This window comes from Leucopleurus acutus (assembly GCF_964270905.1).
Source record: "Leucopleurus acutus genome assembly, chromosome: 13".
In the NCBI taxonomy this organism is placed as follows: domain Eukaryota; kingdom Metazoa; phylum Chordata; class Mammalia; order Artiodactyla; family Delphinidae; genus Leucopleurus; species Leucopleurus acutus.
The window spans coordinates 71,348,952-71,370,626 of record NC_139155.1 but is presented as its reverse complement, the minus strand read 5'-3'; the positions used below and the strand labels follow the sequence as shown (position 1 = coordinate 71,370,626).

The following is a 21,675-nucleotide window of genomic DNA, read 5'->3' as shown; positions in this document are numbered from 1 at the left end:
AGATAGAGGCTGGGGGAGGTGTGGCTGTAAAGGCCCCTAAAGGGATGTGGCTTTTGAGCAGAGATCTGAAAGAAGGAGCCCACCACTTCTGGGGGAAGAGTGTTTCAGGCGGTGGGAACAGCACATGCAAAGGCCCTGAGGCCAGAACCAGCTTGTAGGGGTTGAGGCCAATAGTGGGGTCAATATGGCCGGCCTGGTATTGAGCAGGGGGGCAGGGGGAGGCAGGTGGGGGCCTGGAGGGCCAGGGCAGAGCGTTTGGAGTTTGCTCTGGTCTTAGTGCAGAGCTGAGGGCATGCTTTTGGTGGCGGCTGATGGGATAGGTTGGAGATGGGGGCTGGGATCTGGTGCTGAGGAGGGATGTCGGGGTCAGGGTGGGGATGGGGATGGAGAAATGATCTGGTTCTGGCTGTAGTTTGGGGAGGGAAGAGGGAGGGGAGGAAAGGGACCGTGGAAGGTTTCCAGTCTTCAGGCCAGGACAGCGAGGTGAGTGGAGGAACTTGTGTGGAGAAAGCAGATTTGGGGCCAGGCATCAAGAGTTTCCTCCTGGTGTCTTTGAGGCACATTTGAGGCACCATTAGATTTCCAAGCAGTGAGGGAGGTGGGATTGAAGGAGGTTTCCCTTTGGCTTTTGAAGATGAGTGATGTCGAGGCTTTGCTGATGGGCCTGGTCCAGCAGAGGGGGAGACTCGGGTGCTGCAGGGGACAGAGAGGTGGTCGCTGCAGGGATGGTGCCCTGGAGTTGGTGAGTGGGGTAAGAGGAGGGGCTGGCCTGGTAGCTGGAGGGAGGCAAGGCGGGCTCCCAATGCGGGGGCCGGAGAGGGTGGGCTCTCTCTCCTCTGATTGCCTTGATTTGTTTCAGTGAAGGGAGAGGGACTTACCAGTTGGTGGGAAGAGAGAACTGATCGTGCTTCGGAGGCAGGCTCCTCAGTTCCAATCCAGCCATTCGTCCCCCGGCAGGTTGCTGAGCACGAACGTTTACTGAGCACTTCCTACGTGCTAAGCGATCCCTCCACAGAGGTCACCATTATTATCCCCATTTACAGATGGACGAGGAAACAGAGGCTCAGAGAGGTGCAGCAGCTTGCCCAAAGTCACACAGCTCTTTGGCAGACAGGCCAGGTTTTGATGCTGTGCAACCTGGGAACCAGGTCTAAGGCTCAGGTTTCTCATCTTTCAAGTGGAGACAAGACCACATTGGGCCGTTGGCAGAGCGTCAGTGACCTAAAAGATACGGTGGCACCTGCCCTGCACCGAACGCCGTGCTCGGCCCACGGGAGGTGCGTGAGTGACGGCCACCCCGTCCTGGCCTGTTTCTGTTCGCTGGGTCTCCAGTAAGTGCCACTTGCTGCTGGCATCTCGAGGCTGCACAGCATTTTCGTTGCTTCCAGAAGTCCTTCTGCCAAGGGATCTCATTAAGTCCATTTTGAAATGAGAACACTTGGCAGGGGAAGAGAAGGTAGTTAGCATATTTATTATTCAAATCTGAAATAACTTGTCTGGTAAGAATGGAGAGGCACTGGGATCTGGCCTGAAACCCCGCCCTCTTCCCCCCCTGCCCTTGGAGGATGCAGGGCCTGAGGGAGGAAGGCCGGGTTTCTGCCGGCCTGCTGGCAACTAGCCTGTCCCTGGGATCCAGTCCGATGCGGGAGGAGGCTCTGAAGCTGCAGCGCCAGACCTGTTCCCGGCCTGCTGCAGATGGTGGCTGGAGAGCCGAGATGGGAATTCTTCCTGTTCTTTCTGGGATGAGTGAAGAAACAAAGTCTAGGGCCTCTAGGGAATTCCGTCTGGTGTGTGCCCTGGGTCTCATTAGATGGGAAGAGACCTGGCACCCCAGACACCAGCTCTGGCACCTGGGAAGTCCTAGAAGAGCCGTGGGTGCTCAGCACAGCCCACAGGGTCCTTGAGGCTGGATGAATTAAGGCCACCTGTCCCCGAGCTGTCCCCAAGAGCTGCCGCTGGGGCCTTGTTTGCCAAGTTAGGAACATGTCAGAGACCTGGTTTCTTGTCCTCGGCTGTATTGTAGAGCAGGCAGAGCTGAACATCACCTTCACCCAAGACGCATGAGGTCTGGTGGGGCCTCTGGCTTCTCAGGCTCCCACCTTCCCTCTTCCCCTCTTTTCTGCTGGTCCCATTCGGCCAAGACTCACCCACCCCCTGTCCCTTACCCTCAGGGCTCCACTTACTGTAAGAGCCACCACTGTTATTTTGTATGTGTGACAGCTTTGTTGAGATATAATTGACGTACAATACAACATACATATTTAAAGTGTGTAATTTGATGAGTTTTGACATATGTGTATTCCCGAGGAACCAACATTACGATGAAAATGATGAACACATCCTTCACCCCTAAGAATTTCCTCGTGCCCCTGTGTGATCCCTCCCTCCCTCCCTGCCCTCATGCAACCGCTGATCTGCTCTCTATCACTATAGATTAGTTTGCATTTTCTAGACTTTTATGTAAATGGGACTGGACACCGCACGCTCCTCTTCATCTGGTTCCTTTCACTCTGCATGATTATCTGAGATTCATCCGTGGCGTAGTGCGTATCAGCGGCTCATTCCTTTTTATCACTCAGGACTGTTCCACTGCGTGGATGTACCAGTGTGTGCGTCCATGCATCTGTTGACAGACATTTGGGTTGATTCCACTTTTTGGCTCACGTGAGTAAAGCTGCTCTGAACATTCTTGGTCAAGTCTCTGCGTGGACACGTGATTTCATTTCTCTCGGGTAAACACCTAGGAGTGGAGTGGCTGGATCATGTGGTAGGTGCAAGTTAAACTGTTTTCCAGTGGGGCTGTACCATTTTGCGTCTCATCCCCTGAGAGTTTCAGTTGCCCTGCATCCTCGCCAGCACTTGGTACACCACTGTTATTTTATCAGTGAAGATGCTTTTGAAGATGCTGAAAGTAGCAAAAGAACGCCCCCCCCCCCAATAAAGATGGGTCAAACCACAAGGATGTGTATTACTTCACATAATTCACCTGATGGTAGAGGGGATGTAGTGCAGGGTTCATCACACTGTGGCCTGTGAGCTAAGAATGAGTTTTACATCTTTCAAAGATTTTTTTTTTTTTTTTTTTGCGGTACGCGGGCCTCTCACTGTTGTGGCCTCTCCCGTTGCGGAGCACAGGTTCCGGACGTGCAGGCTCAGCGGCCATGTCTCACGGGCCCAGCTGCTCCGCGGCATGTGGGATCTTCCCGGACCGGGGCACGAACCCGTGTCCCCTGCATCGGCAGGCGGACTCTCAACCACTGCACCACCAGGGAAGTCCCTCAAAGATTATTTTTAAAAAATCCCCCAAACCAAAAACTATGTGACGGAGACCACACATGGCTGGCAATACCTAAAATATTTACTATCTGGCCCTTTAAAACAGTTTGCCACATCCTGGATTAGTGGACCAACCCAGATTCTTTCCATTTTTCTATGCTCTCTTCAGCGTCTTTTCCCCTCGTGGTCCCAAAATGACTGCCACAGTTCCAGCCATTCCTGGGAGACTTGACAATATCCAGCTAAGGAAGAGGGGGTGTATTGGGAGGAAGACTTCTCCCTGAGTGTACCCAGCAGACTTCCCCCCAAAATCTCATTGGCCAGGATTTGGTCCCATCCCCATGCTATTGCTGCAAGAGAGGGTGGGAAGTTAGTAGCCAGCATTTTCAAGGCTGGGCCAGGAAAGAAGAATGCTGTTCATGGCTGTATTTTTCTGTGCCAGTTCTTTGATTAGTTTCCTGGTGCCCGATTGTCTTGAGTGAGTTTGAGCCGGTTATGAGGACCCTATATGTCCCTGGCCTTGGTTCCTTCATCTGAGATTTGATGTCACCTTTAAGGGCTGATGAGAACGGAATGAGACTTATGTAAAGTGCCTAAAGTGTTGCACATAGTCGGTGCTGGAGGACAGTGTGGTATAATGGTCGCCCAGGGTCCTTGCTGTGTGACCTTGGCCAAGTAGCTTGCCTTCTCTCAGCCTTACTTCTCTTGTCTGTAAAATGGGTATAAGGTGGTCCCCCTCCTTACAGGGTGATGCTGAAGAGTCTGTGAATTATCTGATTCAAAGTGCTCAGCCTGGGCCTGGCATGTGGTTAGGTCTTGATAAACATTAGCTGTGCACCAGGCCTCAGGATGGGCCCTGGAGATACAGAAGGGAATTGAAACAGCGCTGACCTTCCAGTATCTGCAGCCAGTGGGCAGAGGGGTGTGGAAATTAGCCCTTCTATTTATGGTTAAGAGAACGCTGTGATGGGGAAGCTCAGGGGTTGGGGAGCCCAGAGGAGGCACTGAGCTGAGTGGGAAGGGTAGCAGGGAGGACTTCCTGGAGGTGGGGGCATCAGTGTGAAGTCTTTAAGGGTGGGTAGGAATTGACCAAGGAGGAGAGGGGAGGAGAGGATGGGACTGCAGTACAAATGTTATAGTGTTTCTCCCCTCCCCTCCCCTCCCCCTTATATGCACCCCCCGCCACTTCTCCTCCCCTCCTCGCCCCTTCTTTCTCTTCTTCACTTCATTCATTCATTCACCCATTCATTCAGCAAACACTTACTGAGAGCCTCCAGTGTGCTAGGCACAGGGACAATAGCAGATATTAAGGCATCCAAGGTTTCTGCTCTCACGAGCCTTGGTTAGAGAGATCACATTAAAGAAACGATCAGGAAAATACCAGGTAGTATAACAGAACGTGTGAAGGAAAGGGTGCTAAGATAGAGAGGATCTGGCAGCTCCTTTGTGTTGGGTGGTTGGGAGGGAGAGTCTCTGAGGAGCTAGATTCAGAAGTGAGAAGCATCATGGTATGCGGGCTACAGTCAGTTTGGGGCTGCTGGGTGGTACCTTTCCCGGCAGGAGGCAGCTGGGTGGAGGGAGCTGGGGGTCTCACCTTCATCGCCCTGGCGATGGGAGAGTTCCAGACAGCTGTGAGTCCAGGCTGGCCGAGGTCCAGGAACTCTGAGGCTGCCAGAATATGCCTTGTGCCTACCAGGTGGGTACTGTGGGGGCCTACGGGGCGACACACTTTTGTCAAAATGCCAAGGCTGCCTGGCCGCCCCGCTTCCTGCCCTCCTGCCCAGCACAGCATGGCTCCTGGACAGTGTGGGCAGTGCAGAGGAGGGGCTGTCTACAAGCCGAGAAACAAGGCACAAGATAATAGACCTCTAGCCGGGTCGGGAGAAAGCCGTGCCTGTGTGGAGGCCTCAGCAAGCAGGGACCGAGTGGGGACCATTAGTCACAGCAGCTCTGAGATGAGAGGAGGGTGGCCGAGGGCTGGCGAGCTGGGCAATGGGAATGATAGGGGTGGGCCTGGGAGGCCAGAGGCGCCAGCTCCCCAGCGCCCACTGTCCCCTTGCCCACCGAGCCACAGCTCTGAGAGCACAGGCCTCCAAGCCAGACTTCACCACTCAGTGACTGTGCAGCCTTCAGCCTCTGCGCTCGCTGCCTCAGTGTCCTCATCTGTATAATGGGGATAGTTGTTCTGCTCTCACGAGATAGAACACACATCACATGAACTTTCAGCACCACCTGGGAGGGAGGGGACCGTTTTTATCCCATTTTAAAGACAAGGAAGGAGGGGCTCAGAGAAGGCAAGCCACTTGCCCAGGGTCACACCGTGAGGAGTCAGTCATGGGAGGCCTGCCCTTAACCATGCGTGTGTGGGGATGACATGAGATGGCGTAGGGCCTGGCCCGTCGTTGGTACTTAGGAAATATTAACCGCGTCCTAGCAGTGTTTGAATAGATGTTGATTTGGCATGTGGGAGGACGTTTTCCTTCAAAAGTTTGTTCTCCAAACGTGAGCACTCCAGCCACAGACCGCCCCGTGGGAACCTGACGCCATCCCACCTACCTTTGCCAGGGGCCTGCTTTGAGCACCTTTACCTGGGAGGCGGGTGTCACGATTTCCATTTGTGAGATGAGGCACCACAGACAAAAGGAGGCCACGTGAGTGCCCCAGGCCACACGGTGTTTAGTCTGCCTGGGACAGGTGGCCTTTGAGAGGAGGCAGCTGGGGTTTTGAGTTGGGCTCCCCGGCCTCTCAGAGAGGAGGGGAGCGCTGCCCGGGGACCCCCAGTAATTGGGGGCAGAGCCTGGTGGCCTCAAGCCTGGGTCAGGGGGCCCAGGGCCCACCCTCTCCTCTCTGTTCAGCCGGGGCAGGTGGGATACACGGGGCTCTCCAAGGCCGCCCAGACTTGGGGGTCCTTGGAGCTGCCGAGGCGGCTGAGGCCATCTCGGGAAACCTTGTGCCCATCACAGTCAGGCTTCACTTGGGGCTCACGGCCGCCCGAGTCTGAGGAAGTGAAGCAGAGAGGAAGAAGGAGGAGCAGGGCTAAGGCCCTTTATCCTGCCGCCACCTCTTCTGCACCCCAAATCCAGCCCTGTTCTGCCATGAGCCGGGGTGCTCACAGAGGCAGGGTAGCCGGCGTTCAGGAGCCCCGGCTTTGAGCTCAGCCTGACCTGGGCTTGAGCCATGCTCGGCACGCGGCAGCCATGTGACTCGGGCTAGGGTCTTCCTCGTTCGGTGTCTTGGTGTCCTCATCTGTACGGCAGGGATTACAACCCTTCTGGCTTATGCAGGTCAGGGAGGTGATGGAGCGCACAGTAGGCCCTCGGCGACTAAGAGCTACTCCAGTTCGTTATCATCCTTACTGCAAAGCCCAAATAAAACCACTCTGGGGGCCAGGGATGGGGTCCCCAGCACCTGGCACAGCGCTTGGCACATAGTAGGTCCTCATTCAAGTGCTTGTTGAAGTCAGAAGGGAGGAGGGAGGGGGCAGGGAAAGGAAGCCTTCTCATTCCTCTAGCCTTTTATTATCCTCGGGGAGAGGCTTCAAATCTTAGGGTGTTGCTTAAGGGGCACTTAGCCCAGGATAGCAGGCTCACTGCTCAGGGATAAATTTCCTAGGGGACATCATGAATCCCTTGTCCCAGTTCTAATTCTTGTTCCCCAAGAACATCTTGCTCTCTTTCACTAACTGATCCAAAAATGTGCAATTTCAGCTGCTCTGGTGGAAAGAGACGCGTTGTCCAACCCCAAGCAAGGCGACCAGACAAAGACCCCAGTAGGGTCCCCTTCTCCTTCCCAGAAAGCCCGAGGAGCATGTGGCAGCGTTCCGGAAACCACTGCCCCAGAGCCACTGGGCAGCCAGCAGCATGAATCAGGCGGGGCCCTCAGCCCAGCCTGCTTCCATTTTTGAGGAGGCCAGGGCCTGCAGCTTTATTGGACGCCTAGCTCTTCAAAGAGGGGCTGTAATTACAGACTGGCCTTGCCACGCAAGGCGGGGCCACACAGCGGGCTCTCCCCAGTGTGGAAAATGCTACTTTCCACTTGAGCTCAGGGTGGGGCCTGATAAAGCAGAGAGATGAGTTCCTGGCTGTTTCTAGAAAGATTTCCTTTCCAGATGGTTTTCTTTTCCCCCCTCCCCTTCCAAGGTTAATTAAGGGCATCTTAGGTCATTAAAATGACTATTTGAATAACAGTGATAAATGAACACAAGGAAATTGTCTTGGGCTTGGTTTATAAATAATCTGGGATTGACTTGTCAGATCAAGTTATTTCTGTTTTTTTTTTGTTGTTCCCATATCAGAATTCTTTTCCCTGTTGCCTTGGAAACAAGCCTAGGGAGAGGGATGCTGGGAGTTGTATGACTGGGGTTCAAACCTCAGTGGTTCCCTCATTTCACACGGTGGGCACGTCGAGTGCCTGCTGAGTGCCAGATACTGAGATTCAAGGGTGAACAGGACACATACCTGCTGCCCCTGGTCTCAGAGTCCAGTGGGGAGACTGACGGGTAAATAGAGTTACAGCTCAGATTGTTAACGATGCTTGGGGGTCATACGGCAAAGTGGGAGCCCAGAGGTGACCGCCCCCTGCCGGGGGGCATGAAGAATCAGGGGAGGCTTCTTGGAAGAGGGAGTACCCTAAGCTGAGCTGTGAAGGACAATAGATGCTGACCAGGTGAGGAACGGGTAGAATGGTGTCCTAGCGAGAGGGAACAGCATGTGCAAAGGGCTGAACACGAGGCAGCAGAGCACATCCCAGAGACCTTGTCAAAGTCCAGATCGTGAGCGACTACTGTGGAAGATCACGGCTCCTGACACAGATTTATTGTGGGTCTGGGACAGCCATCTGCCTGGGCCTGGTTCTTCAATGAAGTGAGAAGTCTGGCTGTTGGTCATCTCTCCAAAGCCTTTGCTCCATCCCACGGGGAGAGAAAACAGGTTTAAGCTGGGTCGACAGGTCAGCCCTTCCCACATATGGTCCCTGGAATTAGTCTCTAGGCCAGATGTCAAGAAAGGAAACTCTTTGATTTACAACCAGACAAGTCCTTCTGCAGGCATTTCCTGACCCAAGGAGGTCTGAAGACAACCAGAGAAGTATGTGGAATAGTTACTGCCCTCGTGCATGGGGCTTGGGACAGAGTTGGCTATTTTAAGGGGTCTTAGAGGTGTGGATAGAGTCTGGCTTCTGTCCTAGAAGGAGGAGGGCTTTGGAATCAGACAGGTCTGGGTTCAAGTCCCAGAACCCCACTTGCCAGCTCAGTGACCTTGAGCAAATACCTTCAGCTCTTTAAAACCTCACTGCCCTTCTCTGCAAAATGGGGATAATTAATAACAGGACTCACCCTGTAGGGTTGTTGTGAGGGTTACGTGAGGTGAGGTGTATGGGTGACCAGTTCCCGGCACACAGCAAATCCTCAATTAATGGTTATTATTATTTCTACCACACCCCCTTCCTTATCAGTGTAACATTAGTATATTTCGAGGCTCAGGATGCCTACTTCCGGAATGTCCAGTCTTTTGGGAAACAGGATGTGCAGAGAGTCATGTGATTGAGACCTCCTGGGGGAGATTTGGAAAAGACTGAAGTTGCTGAAGGTGGTCATGGGGTGCGGGGACGTCCAATAGAGGTGGAGAACAGGGGAAGGCAGCTCTAGGCAGGGATACAGGGGATACAGCATGTGAAAAAGCCCAGAGGCAAGACTGGATACGGCCATGCCCAATGGCCTTTGCACATGCCATTCAGCCTTCCTGGAATACTCCTATTCATCTTTTAAGACCCTACCCAGATTTGCTTCTTCCAGTTACAATAAATGATCCTCAGTAAATGAACAACTTCCCTTTGCTCTTCTTTCCTCAAGTTCCTACTTTCTTGGTTGGGTTTCGCCTCCCCCACTTACATTCCCATCATAGTGTGTTATTCACTAGTCTGTTATAGCCCTTGGTACTTGTACTGCAAATGTTCATTTTTTTTTTCTGGCTTTTTCTTCCACCTGAGGGATTCTCTAGAGTGTTCATGTTTGTATCAGATTTGGGGGAGAAAATGATACAGCCTCAGATTTGAGGTGGCCTGTTGGGACACTCTCTCCCCTTAATGGCTGAGATCAGATAGCTATCCCGAGCTCTTCAGGGACTATAGGTCCCTTCAGGGTCAGCACGGAGCTCACACAAAGTAGCGGCACAGGGAACATTTGTTGAATGAATGAATGACTGCATTCTGATTTCTGTGACGGCACACACTTGTCTAGAAATGGTGACCTCTGGGCCCCACCTCATACTGTGGATAAAATTCCCCTTTATTTCCTGGATCACAGCAGCTTCTCCAGAGTATTTTGGATTAATTATGTAAGGAGATGGCTTTCTTTCCGTTTTCATGCCCAGCAACATCCCAAGAGTTTCCTGGAGAGAACAGAAGAGTTTGCAAAAAAAGTCCTCTGGCAGGGAAAGTGCTCAGGCTGCCCCAGTTTTCAGAGAGTGACGCTTTTTATAGTCACACTTTCAGACCACATTGTACCTAAGGGGAGCCGGGAGCGGGGAGCAGGCAAGCAATCTGTCTTTCCAGCTCCCTTCTGCACCCCTCTCCCCCATTGTGGAAGGAGGTGGGACCTTGTGATCCCGCCTGCTGCTTGGTCTCCTCTGCTTTTCCCAACATTTTTCTTCGATCCAGACTGATTTACCAAAGGCCAGTCCTCCTCTACCTTGTCCAAGGTGCAAGGCTGGGGGTTGCACACTCTACCACTTAATAGCTGTGTGACCTTAGGCTGCTCATTGAATCCCTCTGCCTCAGTTTTTCCATCTGTAAAATGGGAGTAATAATCCTATTACAAACCTCATTTCATTGTTGGGAGGAGCAGACAGTGTAATACAATGCCTGGCACACACAGTAAGGGGTTCCAACAGCATCAGTGACAATGATGACTTTGATGATTTCATCTCTGAAGATCAGAGAGGCTCAGTAACTTTCTCAAGGCCACACAGCTAATAAGAGCCAGAGGCAGGTCTACAAACCCTTAACCATGAAGCTATATTGATTTAGCATATCCTGGGCTGGGGCTAGGGTGAGGTGACTGAGGCACACACCTAGGGCCCAAAATTTAAGAGAGCATCAAAATAAATTACTTTTAATGCAGTATTTTTTAAAAAATCAAAATTAATTCAAAAATCCATGGTGAACAAACTGTCGACATTATACATAAAGACAGGATCAGTGTCACTGATTTTTTCTTTTGCCTCTGACTTCAGTATGGGTCGGCACAACACTGAACGAGTCTCTTTTTGTTGGACGATAAGATTTTTACGAATTTTTCACAAATATAACTGTGATGAACACCCCTGTATAGCAAAATGTTTGTATAGATCCTTCTCATTTCCAGACAGATTTCTGGGTGTGGAATTGGATCATGAAACTCGGGATCAAAAGGCAGGCACATCCTCCCATCCCAACCTTTTATTATGAAAAATTTCAAATATACAGAAAAATTGTGCAGGACATACACATATACCTACCAGACAGATTCTATAATTGCTCACCTTTTGCTCTCTTTGCCTTAGAAAAATCTAGCCAGCCATCCATTCCTTAGTGTATACTTTTTTTTTTTTGCTGCATTTCAAAATAAGTTATAGATATCAGTACACTTCGGCATGCGTGCCATTAACTGGTCACTGTTTTTAAGAATTTTGATCTTCCATGTTAAATTCCCTTCAGGAAATAATATACCAATCTCCGTTTCCATCTGTGGGCAAATGTATCTCTTTTGCCACAGCCTGACCAACACTGGGTGTTATCACTTCAAAGGTGTTGTAGGTGCTGCTTTGATGTAACGTTTTTCCTCCGGAAGGGTCTCAGTAAATTTTTCCCACCTCTGTGTCCAGATGATCTGTTAAAAAGTTGCGTCCCTTTCTAGATCTTTAGGTATTTCTGATGCGGCTTTTCTGGGGTTAGATGGGGAGGACTCAGCTCTTTCTCATGACTGCTTCCACCCTGGAAGTTCCTGGCCCTCTGGGCAACTGGCCCACCCACTGCAGGAGGCTGGCTACAGACCAGGTGAGGAAAGTGGGCAAACCTTGGTGGCCAGAAGCCCTGGGACCCTGAAGGCTGTATGGGGTGGTGGGTGGGGCCAGACACATGTATGGAGGTAGGATCTGGGGCCCTGTGCACATTTTTCTCATTTGCATCATGGGTGCAGGCTGCTACAAGAGGCCCTTGTCTCCCTCCCCTCTCTCTCCTCAATTCTGCTCCAGCTCTTGGTTTCCCAATGGCCCAGGCACTATCCTGCCTCTGGGCATTTGAATCTCTTGTGATTTCTGTGGGTCAGGAATTTGGGAGCAGCTTGGCTGGATGGCTCGGGCTCAGGGTTTCCCGCGAGGTTGCAGTTGAGGGCCACAGTCATCCAAGGGTTTGCCTGGCGATGTGGGATCTGCTTCCAAAATGGCTCGCTCACACGGCTGGAAGTGGGTGCTGCCTGTTGGCTGGGGGCCTCAGACTCTCTCCACGTGGCTCTCTCCACAGGGCTGCTTGAGTGCCTTCACAACATGGCGGCTGGTAGGACCCAGCTTTGGAAATCACACACTGTCACTTCTGCCTTATCTCTTGGGCACACAGACCAACTCGGACTCGTTGTGAGAGGGAACCACTCTGGGGTGTGAATAACAGGGGTCAGGGATCCCTGGAGGCCATCTTGGGGGCCACCTACCACCCTGGAAGAACTTGGCAGGTGACGTCACCTCCCTGGGCCTCAGTCTCCTCCTGTCAAATGGGTTCACGTGAGGATTCATGAGTTAATTCCTATGAACACTTAGAATGGCATTGGACACTCAGTCACGCTCTCAGTGAATATTAGCCACAGTTATAGTGTCCTACTGGACTGGGAGCCCTCAAGGGCAGGTGCGTCCTCAGTCTCTGTATCCAGTGCTTGGCCCGGGGAGGACAGTCTCTGAATGTTTACATGAATCAGTGAAAGAATGAATGAGCAAACGAACATCTGTAAGGACTGGGAATCCGGAGAAGGAGGAGATCTGCGTGAGCTGCATTGTCAGACACCTCCGTGAAAAACTTTCTCAAGTGAAGCCCTTTGATCGGTGTCTAGGGAGCAAATATTTGTTCAAAACTGAGATGACGTGGGTGGGGGAAAGTGCTGGGGATGCAGTCAGACTGATCAAAGTTTCACTCTTGGACTCGGCATTTGAACGATAAATATTTACTGAGCTCCAACTCTGGATCATGTGCTGTGTCAGACCCAGAAAATGGGGCAGGGGCAGGGATGAAACAGCCCAGACCCATGCTCTGGTGGTACCCTTGCTGTGTGACCTTGGGCAAGTGAATCTACGTCTCTGAGCCTGCACCTCCTCATCTGTAACACAGAGGGTGGATCCCTGCTGGAAGGAGAAAGCTCCTTCCACAAGTGTGCCTCCCCTTAGGGAGGCTGCTGCTCACCGTTTCCGGACAAGCACCCCCTCCAGTCTCAGACGCTGCTGCCTCGCATTTCCCACCCCGCCCCCCCGCCACTACAGCTCCACAAGGGTTAAAGCCCAGGAGCTCATGTGACCCAGTATAAACCATGAATCATTCCTGTTCATCCCTGTGCCGCGCCTGCCCACCCAGGATGGGGCAGATGCTGTGGCCCAGGGTTGCCATGGCAACTCTGCCTGTACTGAAATACAGCCCGGCCCAGTTCCTTCCTTGGGGGACCTGGGGGTTGTTTCACCTGGCTGGGTGTTGCCTTTTAGGGAGGAGGGAGAGAAGGCTGGAAAGGCGAGAGAGACAGAGAGAGAGAGAGAGAGAGAGAGAGAGAGAGAGGATGAGAGAGAGAGAGGAGCTTAGGGAGGAACAAGTGGAAAATAAGACACGGGGAGGAAGGAGAGGCTGGGAAACTGACAGAGAAATGGACCGCCAGAGGGAGACAGACTGACTGCCGGCCAGAGGTCCACAGACGCTCGCTGCCTGTCACCCTAGAGGCAGTTTCCCAACTGTTCAGCCTTCCCCGGGCCGCCTGATCTCCGACATACGTGCACACGGGCGCCCGCGTGCACGCACGTGCAGCCGCATCTCCCCTTGCGCCCGCGGTCAGGGCATAGGGCGGATAGGCTGCCGGGCACGTGCATTCACAGTCAGCTCCGCGGGACGGTGAGCGAGTTGGGACTTGGAGAGGAAGAACAAATGGGGGCGGACGTCAGCTCCCTGGGCGGCCGCCTCCCCGAGGCCCCTCCGGCATTCCTGGGCAGCGAAGCCCCTCGCTGAGAACGGGGGCTGATGTCATCCTGGGCTGCCAAGCCAGGGGACCCGGGGCCCTGGTGGCTGCCTCCAGAAATGAGCTAGCTGCCCGCCGGCCCACAGGTTTGGAACCCCCGGCCGGAGGACAGGAAACCTGCGTGGGCCAGGTGAGCAGGGCCCCGCCGCCGCCGCGGGTGCCTGGGGAGTGCCGCCTACCTGGGGGAAAGTGAGGATCCAGGTGCCTGAGGGTGCCCGGGGGCCACCGCCTTTTCCACCCCCACCTCGCGGGGACCGTCACGCCCTGGAGCCGGCGCGGCAGCCCAGTTCCTCAAAGCTCCTCGTCACCCGAGCCAGCCGGCCAGCCGGTGAGCGCTGGGAACTGGATCTTGGAGCGGCCAGCGTGTTTACTCACAACTCAGGGGGGTGGACTCGCAGCCTGACCCTGAACTGCCTCAGATTCGGAGCGAGCCCCGCGGATGCCGCCGGCTGCTGGCTCAGCGATGTTTATCTACTCTCGGGCCGGCTGAAGAGGGCTGCTGGCTTTCCTCTCCAGGCAGCCCAGAACTCCCGGCGGTGCACAGCAGGGAGAGGGGAGAGGACCCCGGCGTTTCGCGGCTTTCCTGCCTCCCCACCTGCCGGCCCCATGGATTACCTGGGAGACAAACTCACGGTGGCCCAAACACACATGACCCAGTGGATGGGGACCGTCCGGCGGTCCTTCCAGGAGGCCCTCAACTTAGTGACCAGCACGGTGGGCCCCGAGCGGGCGAGTGGGGAGCCCTCCGGCCGGACCCCCTTCAAGCGCACCTCGTCCTTCCGACACCTCGCTTCCCGCAGCCGGGAATCTTTACGCCGCTTCTCTGCGCGAAGCCAACAGAGATTTTCTTCCCTGAGGAAAAGGCAGCCGGACTCGGAGCCACCAGATCTTGTAAGCTTGTTATGTTTTTTAAAATATTAAAACAACAGTGAGAACTCCTCCCCTCCAGTGCGGCCCCTGCCCCACTCCAGGGAGGTGGTGGGATTCCCATAGATCCAACCGGGGAGGTTGCCTCTTCCAGAGTAATTGTCCGTCTAGCCCGACCCTGTCCTGCTCCCGCGCCTGGGAAAGAGGCGTGTGGTGGCGATCCCCCTGACAGTGGCCTTGCTCGCTCCCCCAGAGCGGTCAGGACATTTATACCGGATTCAACGTCTGTGCGGTCGGGGCTGGCACATGAGTCCGGCAGGCTTTGCTGGTTGATTTATCTGCAAGTGCCGACACTCCAGCCCGACGCAAATGCTTCCTATTTTGGGGGAGGATTAGTTGGCACCTGCTTCATCTCCTCACACCCTCCAGGGTGGCCAAGTGTCCGTGTCATGCGCGTGTGGAGTTGTGACTTCTGTGGTCTTACAGTCGAGCAGAATTGCGAGGTCTCACCTGATTACCCGAGGTGGTGGGCACATTTGCCCACTGACAAGTGAATCTTGGTGTGAATGGGCCAGGACAGGGGACCTTAATCTGGGTCCTGAGATTCCACCATCTCTCACTCAGGCAAGCTTGATGGGGCTTGGGGACCAGGGTGGAATGACATCTAATGATTGAAAACGCGACTTGCATCCAGGTTTTTTCTCAAGGACCTTACTAAGGATTTGAAGAGGTGGAACTGAGCCCAGACAGGGAAAGGTACCTGCCTGGGGTAGCACAGTGAGTGAGTGGCAAAGCAATTGCCGGAACCCCAAGCTTTGAACCCCACTCAGGGCTCTTTCCAGCCAAACTTCCAGTAAAAAGATTTCTCCAGACCTTCCTGATAACTTCAGGGAAGCCCATATCACTGACCCTGAAAGAGAGGGCCTGGTGTTTTCACATAGGAGACGTCTGCCACCAGACCATGTGACCCGGTTCGCAGGAGACTAAAGATGGGTGAAGGGCTAAGCCAGCTCCTTCCCTGGGTTCAGCCTTGTGAAGTGTCCCGATGGTCATTTTGGGACCCAGCATTTAGTTATGGAGCCAAGGGGTGCACCAGGCTCTCAGCCAGCCCTCTGTGCACGCAAGCTCGCTGAGATCTCACGCCTGCCCTCAAGGTGCAGGATCCCGGCATCCCCTCGGCTGGCCCAGAGAGGTGTGGTGATTCTCCCAGGGTCACACAGCAACCAGAGCAGTCAGGTGCTAACATGTGCCTAATTAATATGACATCTCCTTCCCTTCTGGGTCTGTGCTGCTCTGTGGCCCTGGACAAATCAGTAGGTCCTGAATTTATGAGACAGATCCCCCACCCCAACCTTTGGAAGGGGTGACTTAGCCCAGGGAGAGAAAGCCTCTCGTTCATTCTTTCTGTCCCTCTGTCTCGTCTCTGGGTGTCTCTCTCTCGTCTGTCTTCTCTTTCACTCTTGTTCCCTCTCTGGCAATTCATTTAAGGGTGTGGGGCTTGGTAACATTCAGTTCTCCTGCCCTGTGGCCCTAGGCATTGACCCGAGTCCCCCCAGGCCTCATTGCCCTGCTCCCCAGTTTGGTGAATGAATGAATGAATGAATGGAGATGGACCTTGCAGGGCCTTTGTCTCCTCTGTTCACTGTTGCCTTGCAGTACCTCCATCAATGCTAATGCGTGCTAGATGAATCTGGGCTGAATTCATCTGGTACCTTCCCATTTAGCATTTGGCATCTACCAGCTGGCATTGGGGTTGAAAGCTTGAATCAAACTTGGCCACATCCTGGCGAAGGGACCTTGACCCTTCTCAAGCCTCACTTTCCTCCTCTGTCAATGGGGAGAACTCAGGATCATCAGGAGGTTGAAGTGGGTGCCCGTCGCAGGACTGGGCACATGATAGGTGTGCCTGTGTAGCTGCTTTCTGTCTGTCAGGTGCCATGATGTCCTGACTCCTCGGGATGAGGGCAGAGTTGGGATGGAGACACAAGCTGTTCTGCAGAGGGCCTGGGTTTGACTCCCGGCTCTGCCACTTTCCAGCTGTGCAGCCTTGGGTGGACTGTTCCCCTCTCTGTGCCTCAGTTTCCTCATCTGTGAAATGGGGGTTTATCCTCATTTCCCATTTACATTTCCCATCGTTATCACTTAAGGGCAGTGACCTGCCACCAGTAGATGCATGATGCCCATGGCCATGGTATGTGGGCCTTAAAAGTTAGCTACTGCAACAACCAAAACCTTTTCTCCCAAACCATCCCTTCAGAGATCCCCAGCGAACTGGAAAATCCACACACCCCCCTTTCACTCGGGGACTTCGCTTAAATATTTGTTCTATGGGAGGAGGAAACTTTTTAAAGCCACAGACAGTTAAGAGTTTGGGGCCACCTGCAGGAGCCGTAGCTGGGGCTGGGAAGGGGACAGGGGCGGGATTTCAGTCTTTGGGACTTGAACTCTTACTTGATTTACCTAAAGAGTCCGTTCTGTTCCACATCCTCCCTCAGGCTCCTATTTACTCAGAGCCGAGTAGAAGAATCTCTGGCAGGCAGAAAGTAACCCTCAAAGGCGTGCCCCAAAACGTTTTTCTAAAGGCAGCCTTGAAATAATTTGCTAATGGCCTGCCTGGGCGTCTGCCGAATAAAAGGGGGAAGAAGGGAAATAATCGCATTGTCTCTGAGCGACAAAGGCAGGAAGAGGCATGTCTGTGCTGCAGCCCAGAGTGAGCCTGAAAACAAGCCCAGCAAGCAAGGTGGACTGCAAGTGGAGGCCAGGCAGAAAATTCCAGAACCCAGGCACAATGTCAGTGCCACAGAGGCCAATGGCTGGAGTGAAAGTAGGAAGCAGGGGTCTCCAAGGCTGAGGGCTGTTCTGCAGAGAGGGCTTTGGAATTGGACCGACTCGGGGCCGAGTGACCTTGGGCAAGTGGGCCCACCTCTTTCAGCCTCAGCATCCTCATCTGTAAAGTGGGGGTTCGCCTGGGGCTTGTCAGGTGGGTGGTCCAGTGGGACGGACTAAACACCAGCACAGCCCTGGCACCTGTTAAGCACCCGCATACAGGAAGGGCTTAACGAGTGTGGGTGCAGGTGCCGTGATGTGAGTCCACCTAACCAAACGGCCAGACTGGTGCCTTTTGCAAAGCAAAATAAGAACCTGGCCAACCTTTTGTGGGCATTTACTGTGTGCCAGGACCCCGTAAGCATGAGGTGTGTATTATTTGTGTCCCTTCATTCACTCACTCACATTTTCATCCCACCAGTGTTTATCGAGCACCTACTAGGGTGCCAACACTGAATGAAACAGACACAGCTCTTGCCTTTATAGAGTTGCCTTCAAGGGGACAGAACATAAAACATGTCAGCAGATAAATATGTCACGTAGGGGCTGAAAACGAGGGAACCGTCTTAAAAGATCAAGGGCTTGTCTGTAACTCCAAACTCTTTTGTTGTTGTTGTTAATATTTATTTATTTGGCTGCGCCGGGTCTTAGTTGTGACACACAGGATCTTCCTTGCCACGTGCCGGATCTTTGTTGCAGCATGCATACTCTTAGTTGCGGCATGCAAACCCTTAGTTGCAGCATGCTTACTCTTAGTTGTGGCATGCAAACTCTTAGTCACGGCGTGTGGAAATCTTTTAGTTGCGGCATGCAGGCTCTTAGTTGCGGCATGCAAGCGGGATCTAGTTCCCTGACCAAGGATCGAACCCGGGCCCCCTGCATTGGGTGCGTGGAGTCTTAACCACTGTGCCACCAGGGAAGTTCTGACACCAAACTCTTGCCATATGTCAGTTTTCCAGTCTCACTACCGTTGGTACCTAGGGCCCAGTCATTCTTTGGGGGGCAGAGAGCTGTCCCATGTATGTATATAGGATCATCCCTGGACTCTCGCAACTAGATGCCAGTAGCGCCCCCAAGCATGATGACCAAAAATGTCCCCAGACATTGCCAGGTGTCTCCAGGGGGCAAAACCGCCACCCCCTCCCCCTCCTCCGGTTGAGAAGACTGCTGTATGTAATTTGGTTGGGGGACTATAATTGTATTTGGAGTATCCTCCCACTGACCTGAGCTGGGGAAGAAGGGCAAGCACCTCCTGTTTGCCAGGAGTTGGTCTCATCGAATCCGCATAGCTGCCCCTGAGGGACATGGAGTGTAGCCCCCATATTTTATGGATGAGAAATCAGAAGCACAGAGAGGTGAAGTCACAGGCCTGGGGCCACACAGCTGGGATCGGTGAGGCTGGAACCCCAACACTCCAGCGTGTGTCAGCTGGGCCCAAGGCGGCCCCTGGCTCCGGGGATTCACTGTTTAAGCACCGGCGCCCTGTGCTGGGTGGGTTCAATCCTGAGTGGGAGTATTTGGTTCTGCGTCAATTATGGCGAAATGGATGCAAAAATATTCAGCAGGGCTCAGCGTCTTCCCCCTGCTATGAGCGCGCGCGCGCGCGCACACACACACACACACACACACACACACACACACACACCTTTTTTTAGCAAGTGGGAGAGAATTAGAAAGGAAAAGGATGTCTGTGACTCTCACCATCACAAGCCCCGATTTCTGTCAATACCTCCTCCACGTTGACTGCCTCTTTAGGCTGCCACGATAAATGACCACACACACTGGCAGCCGAAAACAACAGAAATTTGGAGACCAAGAGTTCAAAACCAAGGTGTTGTCAGGCCACACACCCCTTCTAGGGCTCTAGGGGAGGATCCTTCCTGCCTCTTCCAGCTTCTGATGGCTCCAGGCATTCCTTGGCTTGTGGCCACATTGCCCCAATCTCTGCCTCTGTCTGCACTCCGCTTCTCTTTTGTCTCTTATAAGGACACTTGTCATTGGATTTAGGGCCCTCCAGGTCATCCATCCTGAGCTCATCTGGAGATCCTTAACTTCTTTAACATCTGCAAAGAGCTTTTTTCCAAGTCAAGTCGCATTCACAGGTGCCAGGGGTTAGGATGTGGACATATCTCTTTGGAGGCCGCAGTTCAGCTCACTCACTGCTTCTACTCTGGCCTCTTGCCCTCCAGGCCATTCTTGACCCAGCAACCCAAGGGGTCAAGTTGTTCCCCTGCCTCACCCAGACTTAGGAAGCCTCAGCTTCTTACCGTGGCCTGCAAGGCCCTGTGGGATGTGGCCCTGCTTCCCTCCGGACCTCAGCTCTCACCCCTGTCCTCCAAGCTCATTTCACTCCTGCCACTCTGACCCCCTGCTCTTCTTCAGTCATGGCCTGCTCCTTCCAGACCCTGGGCCTTTGCCCTCACAGTTCCCTGTGTTTGGAATGCTCTTCCCTGTCTCTTCACCTCTACAGAGAGGCTTCCTGACAACTGAGGCTGGGGTGAATCCCCACTGTGTTTCCCTCCACCCTGTGCCCTGTAAGTGTCCTCCTGGTACTTATCTCAGTCTGAACTTGCTTCATTTCACGTGTTTATTCTGTCTCCACCACTAGAATGAAAGGCCTGCGAGGGCTGGGGTTTGGGTCGGCCTGGCTCACCTCGGTATCGCCGGTGCCTAGAAGAGCATCCTGCACATCTAGCCGCTGACGTCATGTCTGGCTTCCTGAAATCCACTCTCCTTTATCCGTGTGTCTGCCTTGTGGCACCATCTCCATATCACAGATGGGTAAACTGAGGCCCAGAGAGGCTCAGTGATTTAGCCTTGGTACCCACCATCTCGGAGTCGACACCAAGATTCCAGCCCAGGGTGGTCGGGGGTTCTTTCCTTATAGAGGTCCAGGTGGGAAAATCTGAGATATAATGGGGATAGAAACTATTATTCATTCATTAAGAATTTTTTGTCCATTATCTCTTCTTTGCCAGATGGAGGACAAGATAGACAGGGTTTCTGCCCTCTCAGGGCTCACAGGAACAGGGAGACACAGTAAACAAATAAGTCAGCTAATGAGTGAACAAGATACTCTCTGGTATGTGTCAGGGCCCTGAGGAAAAATGTCACAGGGTATGGGGACTGGTGGGAGTGTGATTTAGGAAGAGAGGTCAGAGAAGTTTTCTCAGGAGGTGATGTTTTAAGCAGAGACGTGAATGAAGGGAATGGGCCTTAAGAAGTTTTGGAGGAGGAACATCCTGGCAGCGGGAAAGGCAGGTGCAAAGGCCCTGAGGCATGTTTGAGGAGCAGCAGGGAGGCCAGGGTGGCTGGATCAGAGTAGGCAAGTTGGAAGAAGGTAGAAAATGAGCAGTTGGGGGCCAGGTCGTGCAGGGCCTGGGGGCTCTGGTAAGGATGCGAGATTTTAGAGATTTAGATTTAGATCGTAACCGTAGGTTACGAGCAAGGGAGCAGTAACGAGAGCAGAGTAACAATTGCTGCTGTTAATTATTGAGCGCCTACTCTGTGCCAGGCACAGGTTGTCACGTTTCTCTCGGAGACCTGGGCTTCAGGGGAATAGGGTCCAGCTACTACCACCCCCTCCTGCATCTCCTGGCACCTGTGCCGATGCTGCCCACCACTGCTGGTGCCCTGGCCTCAGGCCCTGCCCCTTAGGGCATGGAACTGGGGTGCTAGACTTCAGCGCAGCCCCCGAGTCCAGCGCCCCGTGACTTCACCTCTGCTCTGGTGTGGATGGGCAGGCAGGATGGGCCGACCGCACCCAACTCCAGGTCTGCTCTTCACCCTTCAGGCAGCAGAATGATGTCACCCAGAGAACAATGACCCCTTCACAGGTCCAGACAGGGCCGAAGCCTGGGCCCAGAGTCGGTGCCTCTGGGAGAGACCTGGAGTGACGCGCAGGGCAGGACAAAGGCTTGGCCGCTCCACCGGGCTCTGCTTGTGTGAAATTATGTTGAGCTCTCCGCCCCTCCCCCCCACACTGAAAAAGGGGGTTGCGCTCACAATACGTGGAGAGTACAGAAAACCCGAACAAGAGCAGAATCCACCCATGATTTTAAGGTCCATGGAAACCACTCTTGGCATTCGAATGCATTTCCTTCCTGTCTTTTTTCCTCCCTTTCTCAAGCAAAATCGCCCACCTTCTGTCTCTATCCTTGGAGAACATGTGCCGGTTTTATGTGTCTTTAATAAAGACTGTTGTGAATGCCCAGGCCACACTCCACAGTGCACACACTCCTTTGTTTATTCACCCCTCTGCCTGGGCATTCGGGTCGCTCCCCATTTGGGGCAATCGGGAAGGACTCTGCAGGGGCGGCCCTAGGTGGGCACGTCCTTATCCGGACTTCTGAGAGGTCAGCGAGGTTAAAACAAGCTCCTCTTCATCTCTGTGACCCCATGGCTCCTCTGTTACTCTCACTTTCTCTCCCTCTTTCAGCGTTTTCAAATCTCAGATGTTTTGTTCAGACAAA

At 53.3% G+C, this 21,675-nt stretch overlaps 1 protein-coding gene across 2 annotated transcripts in view; it reads left to right on the top strand.

The window, feature by feature from the left end:
• Window positions 1–21,675, top strand: part of KIAA1671 — a 183,223-nt gene that overhangs the window by 108,500 nt on the left and 53,048 nt on the right. The window contains exon 1 of one of the 2 annotated variants that reach the window (XM_082853196.1): window positions 13,369–14,401. The exons of the other annotated variant lie outside the window; for it this stretch is intronic. Within the exon in view, the coding sequence (XP_082709322.1) occupies window positions 14,117–14,401 (285 nt within the window). The 5' untranslated portion in view covers window positions 13,369–14,116. Of the gene's footprint in view, window positions 1–13,368; window positions 14,402–21,675 lie in introns of those variants that run through there. 2 annotated transcript variants of the gene reach the window in all.